This window comes from Equus caballus, chromosome 15, assembly GCF_041296265.1.
Source record: "Equus caballus isolate H_3958 breed thoroughbred chromosome 15, TB-T2T, whole genome shotgun sequence".
NCBI lineage: Eukaryota > Metazoa > Chordata > Mammalia > Perissodactyla > Equidae > Equus > Equus caballus.
Genome location: NC_091698.1, coordinates 27,088,162 through 27,110,098, shown reverse-complemented (window position 1 = coordinate 27,110,098; position 21,937 = coordinate 27,088,162). Strand labels below are relative to the sequence as shown.

At 48.0% G+C, this 21,937-nt stretch overlaps 1 protein-coding gene across 3 annotated transcripts in view; it reads right to left on the bottom strand.

Annotated features, from left to right (window-relative positions):
- The window catches only part of FAM178B (family with sequence similarity 178 member B), a 101,027-nt gene extending 80,868 nt beyond the window's left edge, over nucleotides 1–20,159 (bottom strand). Inside the window, exons 1-5 of one of the 3 annotated variants that reach the window (XM_023618627.2) lie at nucleotides 19,768–20,159; nucleotides 5,646–5,715; nucleotides 5,013–5,452; nucleotides 4,042–4,103; nucleotides 892–999 (exon numbers count right to left, since the gene is read on the bottom strand). In XM_023618627.2, coding sequence (XP_023474395.1) covers nucleotides 892–999; nucleotides 4,042–4,103; nucleotides 5,013–5,452; nucleotides 5,646–5,709 — 674 coding nt within the window. In that variant the 5' untranslated portion in view covers nucleotides 5,710–5,715; nucleotides 19,768–20,159. Of the gene's footprint in view, nucleotides 1–891; nucleotides 1,000–4,041; nucleotides 4,104–5,012; nucleotides 5,453–5,645; nucleotides 5,730–19,767 lie in introns of all 3 variants that reach the window. The other 2 variants (XM_023618629.2, XM_023618628.2) reach the window with 2 other exon arrangements.
- Between the last annotated feature and the right edge of the window lie 1,778 nt (nucleotides 20,160–21,937).

Genomic DNA, 21,937 nt, shown 5'->3' with positions numbered 1-21,937 from the left:
GGCACAAAGTTGGCACTCAATAGATGTTTGTAGGATAGATGGAAGGAAGGAAGGAAGGAAGGATGAAAAGATAGACAGACAGACAAATGGATGGTCGGATAACAGGGTACTCTGAAGGTGGATTCAACTGTGGGCCTCAGGCATCTCCAAGCCTCTGTGGTACAGATGAATCCAGCCCTCCCTCTAGCCAATGGGCCTGCAGACTCCTGCCTAGACGACAGCCCTGACAGAAGCCACCTCCTTCCCCCAGACAGGGGAAGATGAAAACTGTCACGTGGCTGTACTCCCCCCTTTAAAGGCAGTTTTCGTTTAGACTGTAGTTTTGTGTAGTTATTTTCCCAAGAGACCTGGTTCTATAAATTTGGGCAGACAAGGGGCAAAGCAGGCTGTGTTTTATATCTGTGTCCTCAAAGGCCCATGCTAGACCCTGACACACAGTAGGTGAATAAACATTTTCTTCTTTTTTTTTGAGGAAGATTAGCCCTGAGCTAACTGCTGCCAATCCTCCTTTTTGCTGAGGAAGACTGGCCCTGAGCTCACATCCGTGCCCATCTTCCTCTACTTGGCAGCATGGCTTGCCAAGCAGTGCCATGTCCACACCCGGGATCCAAACCAGAGAACCCCGGGCCACCAAAGAGGAACATGCTCACTTAACTGCTGCGCCACTGGGCCGGCCCTAATAAATATTTCTTGAATCAATGAATGAATATAGGTTTAAGAGAAGGAGGCAGCTTGGGAACTCATAAATGTATACAAATTGCTGGTTGAAACTCTGTCCAAAACCTAGAGCAGGTCAGCACTTAAATCCTTTGCCTTGAGAGGCAGGTGCGGGGACTGTGCCCTGAGTGGGCAGACCATCACCCCCCACTGCCCCGTGCCCACTCCCCCAACCTGTGCTCAGGTGTGAGTGGGACTTCATCTTCATTGAGATCCAGGGAGTTGAGATCCGGACAGTCCTGCAGAAGCAGCTTCTCTCGCTCCTGCTCCTGGGCCTGTTCCCTGCAGGGAGACGAGAGCCAACGTCAGGGGTCAGCACTGCTCCTGGTCATCCAGCCCTATCACTGGACTGCAGGGACCACCACCAACACAGCAAAGCTTAGGAATGGAGGACCAGAGGGCCACGTTGCCCCAGTCTCCCTGCACAATGGCTTTCACACTTAGATTCTGGGGGGCAGAGGGGAGGGATTGCATTGCATGGATTGTGCTGTCTGAGAACGAGCAGACAGGCCTGAAAGAAAATTCTCACCATACAACTTCAAATGCGCCTTTATTTGTGTACCTTGTTTCAGCATTTGCTCACTGTTTATCACACCAAGGCCTGTGCCTAGCCCTTCTGCTCCTCCTGGGGTCCAGCTGCAATGACCAGGCAAGGGCCCCGTGCCCCAGTTCCCTGGAGCCCTGACACATGGCCTGCCTCGCCAGCCCCAACAACAGCCCTCCAGACCCTGCTCATTCCCTTACTCTCCCTACCCTGAGACCTTTAGCTGCAGAGGCCCGGAGCCCCATGTTCTCCCCCAGCCCTGAGCACCTCACTTCTCTTTCAACCAGCCCCTGCACAGGCCCTGCATGCCCATATTATCTTGCCAGCAGCCCAACTCTCTCACCCTCCTCCTGCCATAACCACAAGGCAAACCCAAACCCAAGGGGACTCCAGCCCATCCCTCGCCTTCTCTGTCCTTGTTTCCTCAGGCTGTTGAGGGAGCCCGGGGAGCCTCCCCAGCCCCTGTCCTGCCCCTCTAGATGCTCGCCCTGGCTTTGCCCACAGGTCCTCAGTTCTCAAAGATTTTATCTCCGTCTCAAGTTCAGATCCTCCTAGGCTGCCACTAAACTGGATGATTTCCAGCTGAACATGCCCTGGCCCCTCTGACACCACATGTCCAGTTCTGAATTCCTTTCTATACAGTCCCCAACGACCCAGCCACCCAGGTCAGCAGATTCACCAGAAGCCCCACTGCCCCCCTCCCAGGAGCCTCTTGGCTGTGAGCCGCTCCCTGGTACCCCATCTTATCACCATTTACCCTACTTGCTCTCTTGCCCTGCCCATCCATTCTCCATAATGCAGCCTGAGTGATCTCACTTAAACACATGGGAAAACACATCACTACCTGCTTAAAATTCTCCCATGACTCGACCTTATGTCCACGAGACCCCTCAGGATCCAGCCCCGGTTCACATCTTGGCCATATCTCCTGCTACGACCACTGCCCCATCCCCCAGTTCCCAGCGCCGACAATTTCAGTCTTAGACAGGCACCAGAATTTCTGTCCTACCCACCTTTACACCCCTGCTCACCCCTGCTGCTCCCCACCCCCCAAACCTCCTTATCCTCCAAGGTTCAAGGACAGGGACACCTCTGTGGAGCCTTTTCTGACCTGCAGGTTAAGTTGGGTGGGCCCCTCCATAGTAACTCTACGGCATGGGAAATACTAGAATCATCATGTTAAATCACCAGGCGAGCAGGGGCTGCACCATCAGCTCTGTGTATCCACTGCCTGGCCCAGGGCCCAGGGCAGAGGGACAATTCCCCAATGCCAGGTGCTCTGATGAGCAGGCATGGCAGTTTCCCACAACTGTTCACCTTCCTTGCTTGGGGACGAGAGCATCCATGACCAATCTCAAACTTTGGACCCAGCAATACTCCCCCCAGTTGCAATCTGGGACCCACCTGTCCCCCATGGTCAGCCCCAAAGCTGAGGTCTGGGACCAAGGCACTCTCAAATCTTGAACCCTGGACCAAGGCCCAGCTTTGAATCCAGTTCAAGGCATTGCCAAATCTTGAACCCAAGACCCAAGTGTTCCCAGCCCCCACTGGGCAAAGGATTCAGGTGTCCTGACCTTGTTGAATCCCTGGTCCTGGGTGACCCCAACACTCACTAGTCCTACTTGCCTCCCTCCTGCTCTGCTTAGGGATTCTGCCCCATGCCAAAGTTCCACAGTGGCAAGGATCAAGGGGTGGGGTGGGGTGGGGGTAAGCCCAACCGGGAATGGCACATACATATCAGACTTGCTGCAATGATAAAGGTTGTTGCATCTCTCAAACCAAAAAAGAAAAAAGAAAAGAAAAGGAAAGGCATCTACTGTATTTGCAGCACAGTCCTGGGCACTGTGGAAAGAAACACACACGGCCCTGCCCCTAACTTACACTCTAGGCAGGAGAAAATATACCCAGGTGAAGGAGTCAAACAACAAAAGTTGTGGGTTATTAAGAGCCCAGAAGAGTAGTACGGAGGAGGGAGGTGATGCTGGGGTGGGCCAGAAGGCCAGGAATGGACAGAGGGGAGAAAACAATAATTTGTCCCACACATATGTTCCATCAAAGAGCATGCCCAGGAGTGAAGTCCACCTGAAGGCAGGAGCATGCTGTCTCGCTGGCCCCAGCCCTTGTGGGCAGTGTGAAGAGCCTATTGTGTAGAGTAGGATTCTAGTATTTTCACTCAAAATGGGCCCTCAGTGCAAGCCAACCACTTAGCACGCTGCTGGACTAAAGAAAGAGCACCGGTGGTGTTGGTCTGTTGGTCTCCAATGCCACCTCCACCTCCCTAAGGGATTTCCTTTTCTGACTGGATGTGACTTTCACCTTTAGAAACTAACTTCTACATACGATGAGGCTCACCCTAACACCAGGGAGAAGGCAGACGTGAAACAGATGCAGTGCTGTGGGAAAAGGAGCGAAGCTGCTTAAGTGCTGGCATAGGACAGAGCAGCACTCTACGCCTGCCCTGCATCACCCTGAGGCAACAGCCAGGCTGCACCCCTCTGTCAAAGCTACTGCTTTTTCCACTTCTCTCTAATAGAACATGTGAACGGGAGTGGAGAGACCCCCAGACTGGCATGAATTGTGCCGAATAGAGCCCAGGTGGGGAGAGGACCAGGAACAGGGGCTCTGAACGTGGTGGGGCTCCGGGAGGCACGCTGTGTAGGGGTGGGGTAGGCTGCTTTATCTGAGAGGAATTTACTATGAGTATTAGAGGACGAACCCCTGAAATTACTGCCAACCCCACAAAAACAAACACCCCAGGAGGGACCCTTTCCCACACTCACCTCTTCTCCTGCAGTAAGTAGTCTAAGGTATTGATGTAGCTCTCGGAGCCTCCAGAGGTAAACTGGAGAGACCGCACATGAGAATGGGGAAGGAGGAGAGAAACAAAGATGGGGGGGGGGGAGAATAACATTTCATCTAAATTAAGTCTTTTATTTATTTTGTTTACTTTTCTGAATAGGCAATACATTCACATGATTAAAAAACCAAAAAGTATACGGCACACAGTAGCACATCTCCTCCGTACCCTATGCCCCACCAGCCAGGTCCCTCCCCACAGGTGACCACGGGCGTTCTTTCCTTGTTTGCTGCCAGAGACATTTTATGCACAGACAAGTGGAGAGCAATGCAGCGCAGATCCCCTCTTTAGCACAAATGATAGCATACTATACAGCCTATCCTGCATTTTGCTCTTTTCAACTAGCAGTCTGCTTGAGGATCATTCCATATCAATACTAAAGAGACAATTTTTAAAAAATACCCTTCAGGGTACTCTGATGTATGAACAGAACATAACTTATTAGTTCCCTTGTGGTAAGCATTTAGGTTATTGACAACCTTGGGCTATTACAAATAATTAAGCCCTATTCTTAAAATAAATTTCCTGGATCTACGGACCCTTACATGCCCTCACAGTCTACCCAGCAACAGCAGTTTACTCCCAACTTAAAGTTCATCACTGAAGAGTCCATTTAGGAATATTGATCCATTGGACCAGAGTCAGCCTGAGTCTTCGTGCCTGACCCAGCCCAGACCCCAGTACCACAGTCCCTCCTTTCTCCACGGCCATAAACCCACTGTTGGCTGTGAAGGCCTAGACGGGCACCACACAGGAGTGACATCAAATCTGGCACTACCCCCACACCATCTGTTAGCAGGAGTTAGGAGCAGAAATAAAGGGAGAGGTGACCAAAGAGGGATGGCCGAAGATCGGTGGTAAGGAGAGGAGGCCAAGGGGTGGCCATTGGCTTACCGAGGTGTGGGTGTCCACCATTGGAGCTGCAGCCTTCTTGCTAGGGCCTGCCATGTTCCAGAACATCTCCTCCAGGGAGGCCAGGGCTCCCTTGGGGTCTGAGTCCCGGCGCTCCTGCTCTAAGTCCTCAGGCAGCTGGCAGGCCAGTCTCCTCGGGCCCTGAGGCCCCACCGTGCCCAGGCAGCTCTGGGCTGGGGCCTGCCTGCCAGCCTGAAGTACCCTCGGGTTGAGGAACTCTACAGGTGGTGGGCTCCAGTCAGTGGGGAACATGTCCCCAGTTGCCTGCATCTTGGGCTTCTTCGACAGTTTGGGAGTTGGAGCTGAGGTGGGACTGCAGAGGCGCCGGGTGGCGCGGAAGAGGCCCTGGTGCCGGGGATGGTTGAAGCAGCTGCACTTCAGGTTGGGCAGGAGGATGGGCACGGTGGCGGCTGCCTGGACCTCTGTGGATGGGACATGGCACTGTGGTATCCCCACCTGCCCACCACCATCCCAGCCACTGCAGCACTCTGGGTGAGAAGGGGAAGCTGGGAGTGCTGCGGGCAGGAAAGGGGAATCCCTCAACCATGGGTTTTCCACTCCCTTGTGGTCCCAAACCTCAGAAGGGCTCTACCTGTGCAGGTGAAAGACACCTACCTTCTCTCTGAGGAAGGGCTTGTACAGTCTTCTGGGACCTGGCCATCTGCAAACCGCTGGACATTCTGTCCTGGAAGGAGCTGCCTGTCAAGTGAGGGGAGTCTCCAGAAGAAAGCTAAATGCTCTGAATCCCTAGGTTCCCCCAGAAAGGAGGGCCTGGCCCACTGGTGCCCAGGAGGGAATTCCCCCTCCAGCTCCAGCCCAGGGACTGAGCACATGCACCACGAAGATCAAGCTGCTGAGGTGTAGGGGGCCTGATCTGACTTCTCATTCCAAGGATGTGATGGGCAAGTATAAGGACATCACATTTTTTTAAACCTGCATAAAATTAAAACCAGCACAGCCCAGTAGGAAAGCTATATGCTGAGATGACATCCTGCATGTCTTGCTTACTCGGTGTCACCCCTGTATGACTGTTTGCTGACAAGGGGTGGGGCAGGCTATCTGGTCCCTGCCATTTCCCCAACACCAGCACAGACCTGGTACACAGTAGGGCTCAGTGCATTTCTGTTGAATGAACAAATGATTTAAAGAGACCCCAGGACTAGCCCAAGAAACCTCCTCCAGTGTTTGCAGCTGCCCATCTCCAGCTCAGATGGACCATGCCAAATGTATAAACATCTCTCGTCACATCAAGCTCAGGCTCGGATAAACTGAAATGCAGATGAAAGGCTAATATCTGAACGAGCTAAAGAGTCTAATGATCAAAGGAAACAACAGTTTACAAAAAAACAAACACTAACTCAACAAGCGTTCAAACTCAACAACAGTGAAGGAAATGCAAATCAATACGACTATGAAGTATTATTCAATAATAACCAAAAAATTGAAAATTTATAACAACGAATGTGGATGTGGCTGTGAGGAGATGCACTGTTGATAGCAAAGTAAAACAGTTTATTCTTTTCAGAAGGCAATCTATCAATATAGAAATAAAAATATCCATACCTTGGAGTAGGGAACCCCAAAAATCTGTCCCTTCACAAAAGCAACAATGAAGCTGGCAAACTGTCACAACCAACACTTACAGAACTCCGGAATCTAACAAAAAACTAAGAAGTATGGTAATGCTTAATGAAGAATGAAGCTGCTAAATTCCAGCAAGGTTGCACTCTGGCTTTTAGACTTAGCCACCTATCGGCCCTCACTGCCCAGCCCAGGGGCAGCCATGGGGACTGCATTCGTGGTATGGCTTGCTGATGCCAGAGGGGGCAATACCAACTTGTTCTCAAAGAACTGTGGTTGTGTGTTTTGACCTTTCTGGTGGTTCCCTGGGGGATCGACTCAGGGCTGTGCCTTTGTTTTACTTCCCTCAGCACTTTCTCAGGGCTAGCATGGTCTTCTGGGCAGCAGCTGTCCTAAGTGTTTAAAGGCACATCTACTTGCCACAGCCACTTGAGGCAAGGGATAACAGATGGGGCAGCAGCAGAGAGACTGAACAGCCTGAAAAGGAAGAGGCTGAGGAAGGAGATACATAGAGGAATAAAGGTTTTGAAAAGCTCCCATATAAACCAGAGAGTCTAGAAGGCCACGTGCAAGCCCAGGGCCAAGGCATGCTGAGGAAAGACCTGAGACGACTGGGAGCTTCCACCCCAGCTGCCTGTTAGGCTCCACATAATCAGGAAATGAAGACTAAGGCACAGCTGCAAACAGCCTGCTAAGCATTGGAGGATTACTCCAACAGAGCCAGTCTGCAAAGACGAGGAGAGCTTTGTTGTTGTTGTTGTAGGGTTTTTTTGGCTCTAGGCATTTAAGGAAATCTCTATCAAATAATCAGTTGACCACCAAGCTAAAGGAATAGTAACTTCAATGACCATATACAACAAAATAATATAGTCTTTACAAAAAGAGTAAATAGTTTAGAAAAGTCACTAAAGAAACAAAACTACAACTCACAACAAGCAGCAACAACAAACCTGGGGAGAGGGGAGAATCTTCTTTCCAGGGTTACTGTCTTAGAATATTCAAAATGTCCAATTTTCAACAAAAATTACAAAGCATGCAAAGAAACAGGAAAGTATGGCCCATTCAAAGGAAAAAATTAATGAAAAGAAACTGTCCCTGAGGAAGGCCAGATATTGGACTTACTAGACAAAAACTAAATTAACTGTCTAAAATATGTTCTAAGAGCTAAAGGAAATGATGGACAAAGAACTAAAAGATACCAGGAGAATGATGTCTCACCAAGTAGAGAATAACAATAAAGATACAGAAATTATTAAATGGAACCAAACAGAAATTCTGTTGTTGAAAAGTACACTCACTAGGACAGCTATCATCAGAAAAAAAACAAAAAATAACTAGTGTTGGTGAGGATTAGAGAAATTAGAACCCTCATACATTGCTGGTATGAATGTAAAATGGTGCAGCCACTGTGGAAAACAGTTCCTCAGTAAAACACAGAATTACCATATGACCCAGAAACTCCACTCCTACGGATATACTCAGAAGAAATGAAAATAGGTACTCAGACAAATCCTTGTACATGAATGTTCACAGTAGCACTATTCACATAGCCAAAATGCAAGTGTCCATCAACCACTGAATGGGGTATATCCATACAACAGAAAATTACTGAGCCACAAAAAGGAATGAAGTACTGATACCTGCTATAACAATGGATAAACCTTAAAAACATTATGCTAAGTCAAAGAAGCCAGATACAAAAGGCCACATATTGTATGATTCTCTATCTATGAAATGTCCAGAATAGGCAAATCCATAGAGAGAGAAAGATGATTAGTAATTGCCAGGTGCTCGGCGGGGTGGGGGTGGGGAGGAGGAACGGGGAGTAACTGCTTAATGGGTACAAGGTTTCCTCTTTGGATGATGAAAATATTCTGGAACTAGAAAGCGGCAATGGTCGTACAACACCGTGAATGTACTAAACACCACAGAATTACACATTGTAAGCGCTAAGTTTTATATGTATTTCACCATAACAACAGATAAATATACATATAAATATACGTGGAGGAAAAGTGCACGTAAAATAATGTCAAGTAAGTAGAGGTCAATACAACTTGATAGTAATCATGGACCAAAAAGAGGAAAATACAGAAATATGAAATAACCATATTAAGTGAAGGATTTATACAATGTAACTTTTGTACAATTGTTTAAATAATAAAGTGTTCTGAATCCGTGCCTATCCAAGCACTGGAGGGCAGCATCGGAAGCTCCTAGGGGTCCAGTGAGACAAGGATGGCACTGAAAAAACATCCTCGGTCCTGGTTCTGACACCCTGCCCACCTCTGGGCCTTTGAGAGGTGTTGCCCAGGATCACCCATCCTTCCACTCACCAGTGGAATTTTTTCCTAGTTTTCCTGCCTCAAAAAATAACCACTCTCTTTTCCTTCTACACTCTCCTTTCCTTTGTCTTCATAAAAATTGCTTCTGATTCAACCTTCCTAGAGCTTCAACTCAATCGTGTAACTTCCTCGGCTCAGAAGCCAGTGCCAGGCAAAGGTTCACGATGAGGGATCTTCAGAGGCTGGTGACAATGTCCTCCATCTGGATTGTGGCAGTGGTTACTCAAACTACACACACTTGTCAAAGCTCACTGCACTGCAGGTCTAGAAAGGGTGAATTTAACTGTATGTAAATTATACTTCGACAAACCTAACTTAAAAATATCACCGGCTTCCACTGAGTCAAAGTTGAAGCCAACTTCTCAACATACAACATTACTTCCACATTAGAAATCATCTGGCGGAAAACACAGATGCAAAGTCTGTTAAATGAAATGCAAATGCTCCTGGGATAATCAAGCCACCTCTGTGTATTTTATTTATTTATTTATTTTTGTTTTTGAGGAAGATTAACCCTCAGCTAACTGCTGCCAACCCTCCTCTTTTTGCTGAGGAAGACTGGCCCTGAGCTAACATCTGTACCCATCTTCCTCTACTTTATATGTGGGACGCCTACCACAGCATGGCGTGCCAAGACATGCCATGTCCACACCCGGGATCCGAACCAGCGAACCCCGGGCCGCCAAAGCAGAACGTGCACACTTAACCACTGTGCCACCAGGCCATAGCCACCTCTGTGTATAAAGCATCCACTGTTGGCCTTCCCAGTCCAGCCCTCCTAGGGGACCCTGGTCAGGAATCACTGAACTTCCCCTTGTAAAGGAGAGGTGGAAGCTAGGGGGAGGGCGGTTCAAGGCTTGATAGGAGTTCCCCGTGGTATTTCCTCTCCCCACGTAGGGTGATACTTGGGCCAGGGTATGCCTTCTACCTGGGAGGCACCTTTGGTCCTGAGGAAACAAGGAGGACAGGGTGAGGCCAAGGGGAAAGGGAGCCAGCACAGAGGATTCGGGACAACCCAAGCGGAGGATATGGTCTGGGATTAGGGGAGCAGTTGTCCATGAGGCCCACAGGGCAGAGCAGGCGGGGTGTGAGGACAACGGAACCTCAGGGTGCACCCCTCAGTCAGCTTGAGCTGCCTTAACAAATACCACAGACTGGGGCGCGCCTAAGCAGCACACATTTATTTTCTCACAATCCTGGAGGCTACAAGTCCAAGATCAAGGTGCTGGGAGTTTGGTTTCCTCTGAGCCTCTCTCCTTGGCTTGCACACGGCTGTCTTCTCCCTGTGTCGTCACACGGTACCTCCGTGTGTGTGTCTGTGTCCCAATCTCCCCTTCTTATAAAGACACCAGTCATACTGGATTAGGGCCCACCCTCAACGACCTCATCTTACCTTAATCACCTCTTTAAAGACCCTATGTCCAAATATAGTCACATTCTGAGGTACAAGGGGTTAGGACTTCAAGATATGAATTTTAGGGGGTCACGACTCAGCCCACAACTGTACATTTGGCGGCAACAGCCCTGATCTCCGTGGAAGGTGGAGGTCTTGGAAAATGTTAAAAATCCTTTGTGTGTATCAGAAAGAGTGATACTCAAAGTCCAAGGTCTTTCCCATGTTCCTGATTTGGACATCAATTTGCTGTTGATATGGCCACGACATCAGCATGATCATGAAGGACAACCCAGAATCAGCTCAAGCAACCAAGAGTTGTGAGCAACCTTCCACCGAAACTCGCGATGGTTCAAGACGTAAATAAGACCACAGGTCAAGATGAGCAAAAGAAACTGCTCTTATAAACAGAATTATCAGAAAAACTGTTTGGTCTATAAATAACAATGCATCTAGGGGAAATGTCACTGAGGACTTGAAGAGGATGAGGAATACCTGGCGATGAGGAGGTGTAAGCATGCTGATTACACTTTCAATTTTTTTTTTCCTAAAGACTGGCACCTGAGCTAACATCTGTTGCCAATCTCTTTTCTTCTTCTTCTTCTCCCCAAAGCCTCCCAGTACATAGTTGTACATTCTAGTTCTAAGCGCCTCTGCTTGTGCTATGTGGGACGCTGCCTTAGCATGACCCAACGAGCGGTGCCAAGTCCGCGCCCAGGATCCAAACCAGCGAAACCCTGCGCCGCCAAAGCAGAGCAGCGAACTTAACCACTCACCCACGGGGCCGGCCCCACACTTTCAACTTTTTTTTTTTTAAAGACTTTATTTTTTTTTCCTTCTTCTCCCCAAAACCCCCCAGTACACAGCTGTATATATTTTAGTTGTGGGTCCTTCTAGTTGTGGAATGTGGGACGCTGCTTCAGCATGGCCTGATGAGCGGTGCCATGTCCATGCCCAGGATTCGAACTGGTGAAACCCTAACCCACCAAAGCAGAGCGCACGAAGTTAACCACTCGGCCAGCCCCCAACACCTCAATTTTTTAATGAAAGTTTTTAACACAAAAATGCAAAGTTGGTCAGTAGTAAAATCTGCAAAATCCTACAAAAGTTAAAAGAGCGGTCAACTATTTTCTCTGCTTACTGATAATGCAAGGAAAAGGGCTTTGGAAAACAGCCTGGCAGTTTCTCAGAGGGCTAAACATAGAGGTACCATATGACCCAGCAATTCCATTCCTAGGTGAATGCAAGAGGGAAGTGAAAGTCTACGTCCACACAAACTCTTGTACATGAATATCCAGAGCACCACTGTTCATAAGAACCAAAAAGAGGAAACAACTCCAATGTCCATCAATTGTTAAATGGACAAAGAAAACTGGTATGTCCATACAATGGAATATTATTCATCCATGAAAGGAAGGAAGCACTGACACACGCTACAACATGGATGAGCCCTCAAAACATTATACTAAGTGAAAGAAGCCAGACTCATAAGGCCACATATTGTGTGGTTCCATTTATGCGAAATGTCCAGAATGGGCAAATCTATAGAGACAGAAAGCAGATTAGTGGTTGCCCAGAACTGGAAGAGGGAAATTGAGGGGTGATAGTTAAGAGGTGCAGCACTTCTCTGTGGCGGTGATGAACGTGGTCTAAAATTCACTGCAGTGATGACTGCAGAACTCTATGAATTATACACTGTAAGTGGGTGAACTGTGTGGTACGTGAATCATATCTCAAAAGACTGTTTTTAAAAAAAGAGTACAGGGCCAGCCCGGTGGAGCAGCAGTTAAGTGCGCATGTTCCGCTTCGGCGGCCAGGGGTTCACTGGTTCGGATCCCAGGTGCAGACATGGCACCGCTTGGCAAGCCATGCTGTGGCAGGTGTCCCACGTATAAAGTAGAGGAAGATGGGCACAGATGTTAGCTCAGGGCCAGTCTTCCTCAGCAAAAAGAGGAGCATTGGCAGCAGTTAGCTCAGGGCTAATCTTCCTCAAAAAAAAAAAAAAAAAAGGAGTACAGGGGCCAGCCCGGTTGCATAGTGGTTAAGTTTGCATGATCTGCTTTGGTGGCCCAGGGTTTGTAGGTTTGGATCCCGTGCACAGACCTATGCACTGCTTGTCGGGCCACACTGTGGTGGCATCCCACACACAAAATAGGAGAAGACTGGCACAGATGTTAGCTCAGGGACAATCTTCCTCAAGCAAAAAGAGGGAGACTGGTAAGAGATGTTAGCTCAGGGCCTATCTTCCTCACCAAAAAAAAAGAGAGAGAGAAAGTACAAGGAAACCTAAATTAAATGTCAAGGCTGATGGTGCAGCCGAACCTTCCAAGAGGACAAAGGTGTACAGCAACAGGAAGCTGGAGAATGTGTTTAAAGCTGTTCACACTGCAGATGCTAATCAAGAAGGAAAAGAGAAACAGAGGATAAAAAGTATCACTAAAATCTTCCAGAAATATTCTACGTGACTGACCATGCCTTTTAAGAATTTATTGGGGGGAGGGGAATTAAAGCTGCTCTTTAAAAAACCTTTCATTTGGAGAACTTAAAGTACCAAGTTGAGTTTGCAACACTTGCCAAAGACAAGAAAACTGCCATAAACCAAGCAAATGTTTCAGTGTTCAGACGTCCATAGAGATGATAAAATAAAATATAAAAGGAATCAGAAACTGCTGATACAACCAGACCAATTCCATGCGGCAAAAGCTGCGGGCGACGAGGTGGGAGGGAGGGAAGGATATTTTCTCCTTTTTAAATTGGTTTCTTTTCTGGGCACAAGTGCTTTCTGTGTCTTCCTAACAATGCACAGCCCACTAAGTTTAGGAAACACAACACCAGCCTTTCTTCCACTCCAGAGTTGCTGGTTTTTGCTGTTCCAGCTTTGGCTGTTCCTCAAGATCATGAAAAGCAGCACACTCGGGTTTCTGAGAGTTCAGTGGCTCACTGCTCCAGGTGGAGCATAGAGCAGGGAGTGCTTTAGAGCGCATCAGAGGAGTAAGTACGTCGTCGCTGCCTGAGGGCACTGTACGATTTCTCAGGCCCTCCTCTCCACCCTCACAGCACTGCCATGCTCTTCACCACGCTGATGAGTTAGTTCTCTCCTCGAGTCACTTGAGTGCACACATGAAGTCTTGTCTTGGTACCCCGGCGCCCAGCCCAGGCTTCACTCAGAATGGAGTCTCAGGAAATTAGGTGGCTGATGCTATCGCGCATTTACAAGAATCTTAGTCTGCTCGGGCTGCCATAAGAAAATACCATAGGCTGGGGGGCTTCAACAACAGGTTTATTTCTCACAGTTCTGGAGGCTGGAAGTCTAAGATCAAGGTGCTGGCATGGTAGGTTTTATTCTGAAGGCTTTTCTCATGGCTTGTGGAAGGCTGCCATCTCTCAGTGTGCTCACACGACCTCTCTGTGTGCTCATGATGGGGGGTGGGAGAGAGAGAGAGCATGTGGGCGTGCTCTGCTCTCTTCTTCTTATAAAGACACTAATCCCGACACAGGGCCCCATTCTCATGACCTCATCTAACTTTAATTACCTCCCAAAGGCCCCATCTTCAAATACCGTAACACTGGCAGTTAGGGCTTCAACACAGGAATTTGGGGGAGACACAATTCAGTCCTTAGCGACATGCAATATACCAAACATCACTATGCTAGGTACAAATCCAATCAGTCAACTTCAAATTAAAGTACAATACACACACAGAGAAGTGTACCAGGGTAAGAATACAGCTTGATGAATTCTCACAAAATGAACACACCTAGGTAACCATTACCTAAGTCAAATAAATGGCATATGCCAGCACCCCAGGGGCCTCCTCATGCTCCCTCCCAGTCAGTACTTCCACACTCTGCCCCAAAGGTAAGAGCTTACACCCCAGATTCGTTTTGCCTGTTTTTTTAGATAATGTATAAAGAGAATCATACACTATTGATTCTTTCGTGTCTGATTTCTTTTGTTCACTGTTACATTTGTGCATGTTTTCACTGCTGAATAGTATTCCATTGCACGAATATAGGCTTAACTCTTCCACTATTGATGGACACCTTTGTCGTTTCCAATTTTTGACTCTTATACATAATGGTTCTATGAACATTGTTATACTTGCCTTCTGTACACACACCCAATTACGAACATTTCTGTTGGGAATGCAGCTAGGTGTCAAATTGACAGGTCACAAATAGGTGTGTCCATTTGCAGTAGATAAAGAGCAAACAGCTTCAAAGTGGTAGAATGAATTTACCCTCCCACTAGCTATTTTTCAGTTCCCATATCTATAACTCTTATTGGAAAAAAATTGTGAAAACCAGTCTTTTCTGTTTTTTATTTTGAAATAATTTCAGACTTACCACAAATTGCAAAAAATAATACAAAAAATCCCCATATGCCCTTCATCCAAATTCCTCAAGTGTTAACATTTCACTATATTTACTTTATCATTAATTATCTCTCTAATGTGTGCGTGTGCACATGTGTGCGTGTAAATATATGATCTTGACACTGTTGCAGGGTATCAGCCAGTTACTTTGTAGATTCTATAAATCTGGATTTGCATGATGTTTCCTCATGATTAGATTCAGGTTATATGTTTTGGGCAGGAATACACAGCTGTGATGCTGTGTTCTTCTTAGTGTGTCATATCAGAAGGCACATGATGCAGATTTGTCCCTTTACTGGTGTTGCTAACTTTAATCTCTTGGCTAAGGTGGTATCTGCCAGGTTTCTCCACTGTAATATTCTTATTTCCCTTTGTAATTAATCCATATCTAATGGGAAGATGCTTTGAGATTATGTAAACATCCTGTCTCTCATCATGCTTTCATTTCCTAGTTTTAGCATCATCTTGCCTGAAACAATTTTTTTTTTTTTGAGGAAGATTAGTCCTGAGCTAACATCTGCTGCCAATTCTCCTCTTTTTGCTGAGGAAGACTGGCCCTGAGCTAACATCCGTGCCCATCTTCCTCTACTTTATATGTGGGACGCCGACCACAGCATGGCTTGCCAAGTGGTGCCATGTCCACACCTGGGATCTGAACTGGCGAACCCCAGGCCACAGACATGGAACGAGCACACCTAACCACTGCACCACCAGGCCAGCCCCACCTGAAACAATTTTTAAGGGAGTGGTTTAAACCTAGTTTTTGTTTGTTTTTAATAGCTTCAAATTTTTCAAAAATCTTACTGTCATAATCAGTAATTCTCACAAATCAGACTTAATTCTGGAAAACCATCAGACATTTACCCTAAAAACATCCCCAAAGTCACCTTCAAAGTTTAAAAAAAATAAAACTGGTAAACTGTGGTGGTGGTCACTGTAGCAGCCTTTCCAAGCAAAATGGAACCCTCCTCGGGAAGCCTGAGAGTTAGCCAAAGAGGACAAGGAACTCTCCTCAAAGTCTCCACTTCGAAACACTCTATATGGGGATGGGGAGCAGGGGTCAAGTTCAGCAGATCCTCAGGGCCCCTGGAGTCCAGCCCATGTCTCCTCTGGTGACAAAGCAAAAGGTAAACCTTGGCCTTGTGTTTCCAGGAGATTCTCACTCACCTTTCTAGCTCTTCCCAGGCTGGGACCTGCTCACCTGTGTAACCACCAAACCCAGCACAGAGAGCTGACTCACCAACCAGGATCCTAACATCCTGTGGCTTAACGAGCAAGGCTCTCTGGGAGCAAAGTCAGCTCATCCTGCAAGCTAACAGTTACAACTAAGAATGGGGGTTGGAGGTCTCCAGGTTAGCTCACAAAACTCACAACTCACAAAGCAGCTGCACAGAGGACTAAGGGTGTGAACAGAACCTTGACCCAGAGCACGACTCCCACAAGATGACGACTTCGACTTAGGCACCTGGAAGACAACTTGCCCCAATCTGTCAGTACAGTCCTGCTCAGCAAACCCCAATTTAGCATCCCTGATGTGTCAGGCACTGTGCTGAGCATGGGAAACGAGGATGGGGAAGATAAAGTCTTTGCCTTTGAGAAGCTTACAGCAGTGGGTCACCAAGACTCCAGAAGATGGCGGAGCCTGGGCCTCACTGTTCCAACAGGTGTATTCAGACTGGCTGGTCATGAGCAGGCTCACGGGCCAGGGCTGCCAGCCCAGTGGACAGCTAAGCCTGGCGGCCACAGAGCAAGGCTCACTCAAAAGTACTGATCTACCAGTGGTTATATGGCAGTCCAATTCTACCTGGAAAGGAGACACAGCCACCAGCTATTTCTTCCCTCTTTAACCCATGACGTAATACATTCTTCACACTTGAACCTGTTGCTCTGCACTTTTACCAACCTCCTCCCTCACATTCCTTGAAAACATTACCATTTAAAGAAAAATAAATGAATGACAGTAGATAGGTACAGTCTGATAACAGGTCATCTTTTCTGCCTGAGTCTCCAACTCCGAAACCTGCCATTACTGAACCAAGGCCACAGGTAACTACAGTACTTCATCAGAGCTAAGATGCCTCTGATGTTGGGGCTGGCCCCGTGACCGAGTGGTTAAGTTCGCGCGCTCCGCTGCAGGCGGCCCAGTGTTTCGTTGGTTCGAATCCTGGGCGCGGACATGGCACTGCTCATCGGACCACGCTGAGGCAGCGTCCCACATGCCACAACTAGAGGAACCCACAGCGAAGAATACACAACTATGTACCGGGGGGCTTTGGGGAGAAAAAGGAAAAAATAAAATCTTTAAAAAAAAAAAAAAAAAGATGCCTCTGATGTTAAGAGCACCATGACTTTCTGTGTCACTAAGAAAAACAAAAAGCTGCCAAGTGAATGATGACACAAAGGAAGACACCACTCATTGTGAGAGCCAGCTCAACTTCAGAGCTGTTAAAATGTGAACAAAGATGCACTGTAGAATCATTAAAAATGACAATTCTGGTTAGTTTGCCATGCTCCAAGCACTGTGTGCTAGGTGTCAAGACAGGAACATGAGAGGGGACAAAAGTGACAAGGTGAAGGGCCCCCCCACCCCCTCCACAGTCAAATGAGGAGACACACTCAACATATAAACTTTACTTCTTCCACCCTCTCCCTCCCAAGCCCCCAACACCCAACCAGCCAGGACTCCATTCCTCCTCAAGCTCACTCATTCCTTCCAGGCTAAGGACTAAAACCATCTCGTCTTCAGCCACGCTCCCTCCTCTCTAGTCCAGCCCAGAGACTGCAGCTCCATCTGCCTAACACATCCCACCGCAGGGTCAGTCCCTCCCCAAATCCTGCAAACCCAAGCCCACAGCCTTTACCCTTCAGCCTCCCTCCCCAACCTCTCCCACTCCCCATCACTGTTTCACAGTGTGATTTCAACATGTCACCTCACTTTCTCCTTCTCTTACTTTCCTGGCTACAAGAAAAATAAAATAATCTGTCTTTCATTTTTCCAAAGAAGATACACAGATGGCTAACAGGCACAAGAAAAGATGTTCAACATCACTAATTATTAGGGAAATGCAAATCAAAACTACAATGAGATATCACCTTACACCCATCAGAATGGCTATAATTAACAAGACAAAAAATACCAAATGTTGGAGAGGATGTGGAGAAAAGGGAACCCGCATACACTGCTGGCAGGAATGCAAACTGGTGCAGCCACTATGGAAAACTATGGGAATTTCTCAAAAAATTAAAAATAGAAATACCATACAATCCAGTCATCCCACTACCGGGTAACTATCCTAAGAACTTGAAATCAACACTACAAAGAGATTTATGCACCCCTATGTTCACTGCAGCATTAGTCACAATAGCCAAGACGTGGAAGCAATCCAAGTGCCCACCAGTGGATAAATGGATAAAGATGTGGTATATATATACACTGGAATACTACTCAGCCATCAGAAAAGACAAAATCATCCCATTTGCAACAGCATGGATGGACCTTGAGGGTATTAAGTGAAACAGGCCAGACAAACACCGTCTGATTTCACTCATATGTGGAAGATAAACAAACACATGGATAAAGAGAACAGATTAGTGGTTCCCAGAGAGAACAAGGGTCGAGGGAGAGCAAAAGGGCACATATATATTCTGACAGATAAAAACTAGAATATTGGGTGTGAGCATGATGCAGCCTATACAGAAAATGACATAAAATAAGGTACACCTGAAATTACACGTTATAAACCAGTCAGACCTCAGTAAAATAATTAAAAAATAATCCTGTCTTAAAGTGTAGCCATGAGGCCAAATAATTATGGAATCCAAAATGCACTGAGCCTTGATGTAAAAAGATCCAAGATTGGGGCTGGCCCCGTGGCCGAGTGGTTAAGTTTGCGCGCTCCGCTGCAGGTGGCCCAGTGTTTCGTTGGTTCGAATCCTGGGCGCGGACATGGCGCTGCTCATCGAACCACGCTGAGGCAGCGTCCCACATGCCACAGCTAGAAGGACCTACAGCGAAGAGTGTACAACTATGTACTGGGGGGCTTTGGGGAGAAAGGGGAAAAAAATAAAATCTTTAAAAAAAAAAAAAAGATCGAAGATTAACTCAGAATATTACAAGTGGCCTGTTTCTATGAATACTGCTTTTTCAAGATGCCTTATTCCTAACACCAAGCCTTATGTCTGTCCTTTTAAACAAATATTTAATAGCTTAGGAATGTTCGTGAGGGCAGTGGCCCTGGTCAGCGAGGACTCTGCCTGCAATTTGAAAGATGAAACGAGATGAGTTTAACCCACAAAGAAAAGTTAAACAGTCTCTAACATCATAAACTGCACATCCATCACACTGGGAACACAAAGCCTTTCTGGAAAGAAAACAGCAGCTACTGGCTTTTTAGGTCAACCACAGAATAGATGTATATGATAAGGAAAATTTATTAAAATGCAAATTTTCTAATAAAATATCTTGGTCTGGCATATCCTTTTGCAAGTTTCTGCAGCACTCATTTAGAGATACTTGCCCCATTATTTAACAGCCGGGACAGTACTATTCGGCATTGCAAACCTTATATTGCTTCATAATAATGGTAATAGATCATTACTAGCTATTATCAGTTCATTTGCGCAGTCTGTCTCCGCCACCCATGAGGTCTTAGGGCTTTATTTTATTCACTGCTCTATTCTCAGCAACTTTGTACCCTGGGGAACATTAAAAAAAAAAAAAAAGCCAAATCAAGCAAAACAAGCCAATTCTCAACTTAGTTTGAAGAAACTGTCACCTCAAGAAAGCAAACTGTGCCCCCCAGGAGAGGAGGGCCTGGCCGGTCCTGGTCTGGGCTAGCCCTGCGCCCAACACGTGGCCGGTTCAGAGTAAAAGGCACACACACGTGTTGAACAAAGGAATCCGTGACAGCGCAGAAGAGGCGGCGCCCAGCTGTGCCAGAGCTGACCCTGTCCAGGCCTGGGCCGGGCAGGAGTCCCGGTGGCCGTTGACTAACTGTGTGCCCACCACGGGCCCCGAGGTTCCTCAGCCTCAGTTTCCTCACCTGTAAAGTAGAGCTTGCCACCACGTGAGTTGCGGGGTGAGGCCCACACACAGCAGGAAGCCTTCACCCTGAAGGGCTGGCAGGGCAGGAGGCCAGGGAGGGTGGCCAGAGGCGCGGGCACAGGCCTTGGAGGGCAAAGGAAGCGGGCGCAGGCTTCCCGGAGGGTGGGGGGCGGACGGGGGTGCTGGTGGGCCCGGCAGAGGCGCGGGTCCCTACCTCCCAGGCCGCCGAGCTCCCCGCGCCCCAACGTTGCACCCGGGCAGGCAACAGCCAGCCAGTTCCGGGCTCGCCGTGAGGACAGTCCTGCGGTCCCGCGCCCCGCAACCCGCCCGGGCCGCCCCGTGTGCGCAGCCGGCTGCGTGCGCACCCACGTACGCGCCCACGCGCGCGGGAGGCCGGGCGGGTCGCTTCCTGCAGGCTCGCTGCGTGCGCGCCCACGTGCGCGGGAGCCGGAGTGGGGTTCTTCCTGCAGGTCACACCGTCTGCTGCTCGCCCGCCCACTGCGCTGACCACGGCTCGCTGTTCTCGGGCCCCTTCTCTGTGCCGCGTTTTAGTAAATCAGTGAATCCTCACTTGGGGACCATGACTTCATTTTACAGATGGGGACACTGAGGCCCAGAGGGAAAGGGCCACTTGCCTAGGGCACACAGACAGAAGCAGGTAGCGCCAAGGTTTGAACTCAGAACGGAGCCTGGCCACTTGGCCACCGTCCGACCGCTTCGGGTCTTTCCAAAATTGAGACACTTGCAGGCCTTGTGTGTGGAGAGCACTCCGCTCACCGTCCACCGTTGTTATTCGCAGCGTTCTTTCTGCTTTGAGAACAGATCTGTTCCGGGCGTGTATCTGAGTGTGTGTGATGTCGGCCCTCAGACTCACAAATAGTGGTTGAGTCTCTCCCCTGTGCCTGGCACACACTGTTTCTCTTTATCCTCAGCCAGCCCTGTCATCAGCTAAAACCCACCTCCTACTCTTCTGGGAAACCGTTTTTTAATTAGGCATTGTGAAGAACTAATTAATAATTCTCCTTCCTGGTTCTCCAGGGAGGAGGGTGGTAGAGCAGAACTCGGCTAGCCAATGTTACGGCTGGGCCTCTGGCAAAGCCCATCCCCTGAGCTGGCCCTTCTGGGCCCAGGATGTGATGGGTGGAAGGCAGTGGGCCTGGGGCACTGGGAGGCCTTCCCAGCAACATTGCTACTTGACCTTTACTTCTTTTGATCAACTCCTCTCAGAGATTGGGCCCATTCATTCATCTGACTTCCAGTTGCCAAAAGGGATATTGGAAAAGTTGAAAGGATCCCATCTGAACTCCGTACTGTTCTTTGGAGAACTGCCATTTTCAATGTTTTAAACATACGTAGGTAGATCCCTTGTGATGAGCATTTGAAAGTTTAAAATAAAGAAACCGAGCCGGCCCCAGGCAAAATTGAAAATAACCTATGCAAGAATAATCCTTTTTCAGTGTACAAATTGCTTCCATCAACATTACCTCATTCGATCTTCACAGCAGGCAGGAGGCACTATTACTACTTTCATTTTTCAGATGGAGAAATTGAGGCTTGGAGGCCACCTGCCTGGCCCAGGGCCGTACACTGAGTCCCAGGGCTCTTGTTACTGGCCTACGTTTTTAACCCCATCTCCCAGGGTTTTGCCTTCATTTTAGGGACCCGTTGTCCTCACTTCATTGTCTGTTCAGGCTCTGTGTCCTTGAGGCCCTCCACGTTCCTCCCAGAGGACCCTGGAAGGAGCAGAAAAGGAGGTTTGGCCAAGAAAGTTTGCTTAGGGACCCCAGTAGAGGGCCCTTGCATGGCCTGACCACACACAGCTGAGGACCCGCCCAGTCTCTCCCTCCTCCAGGTCAACCACCTGCTGCTCCTCCTCCTCTGCATCCTTTTTAGGACCCCTGTTCCCTCAGGCCCTGCTCTGTGGGACCATGTGCTGTGTGTGCCCACTCCTAGTGACTTGATCTCTTACTTAACCCAGTTCAAAAGCTGTGTTTCCAAGAGTCCTTTGAATAGTGACCCTAGTGATGGGGCTGACTCAGGAGACAAGGGCTTTAGGCAAGTTGGCCTTGCTCCTTCTCAAGTCATCCCATGTAAGTAGCTGCTTATTCTTCCAAGGGCCAGCCTGGAGTGACACTTTCAATTATTTTATTCATTTATTAAATGAATGA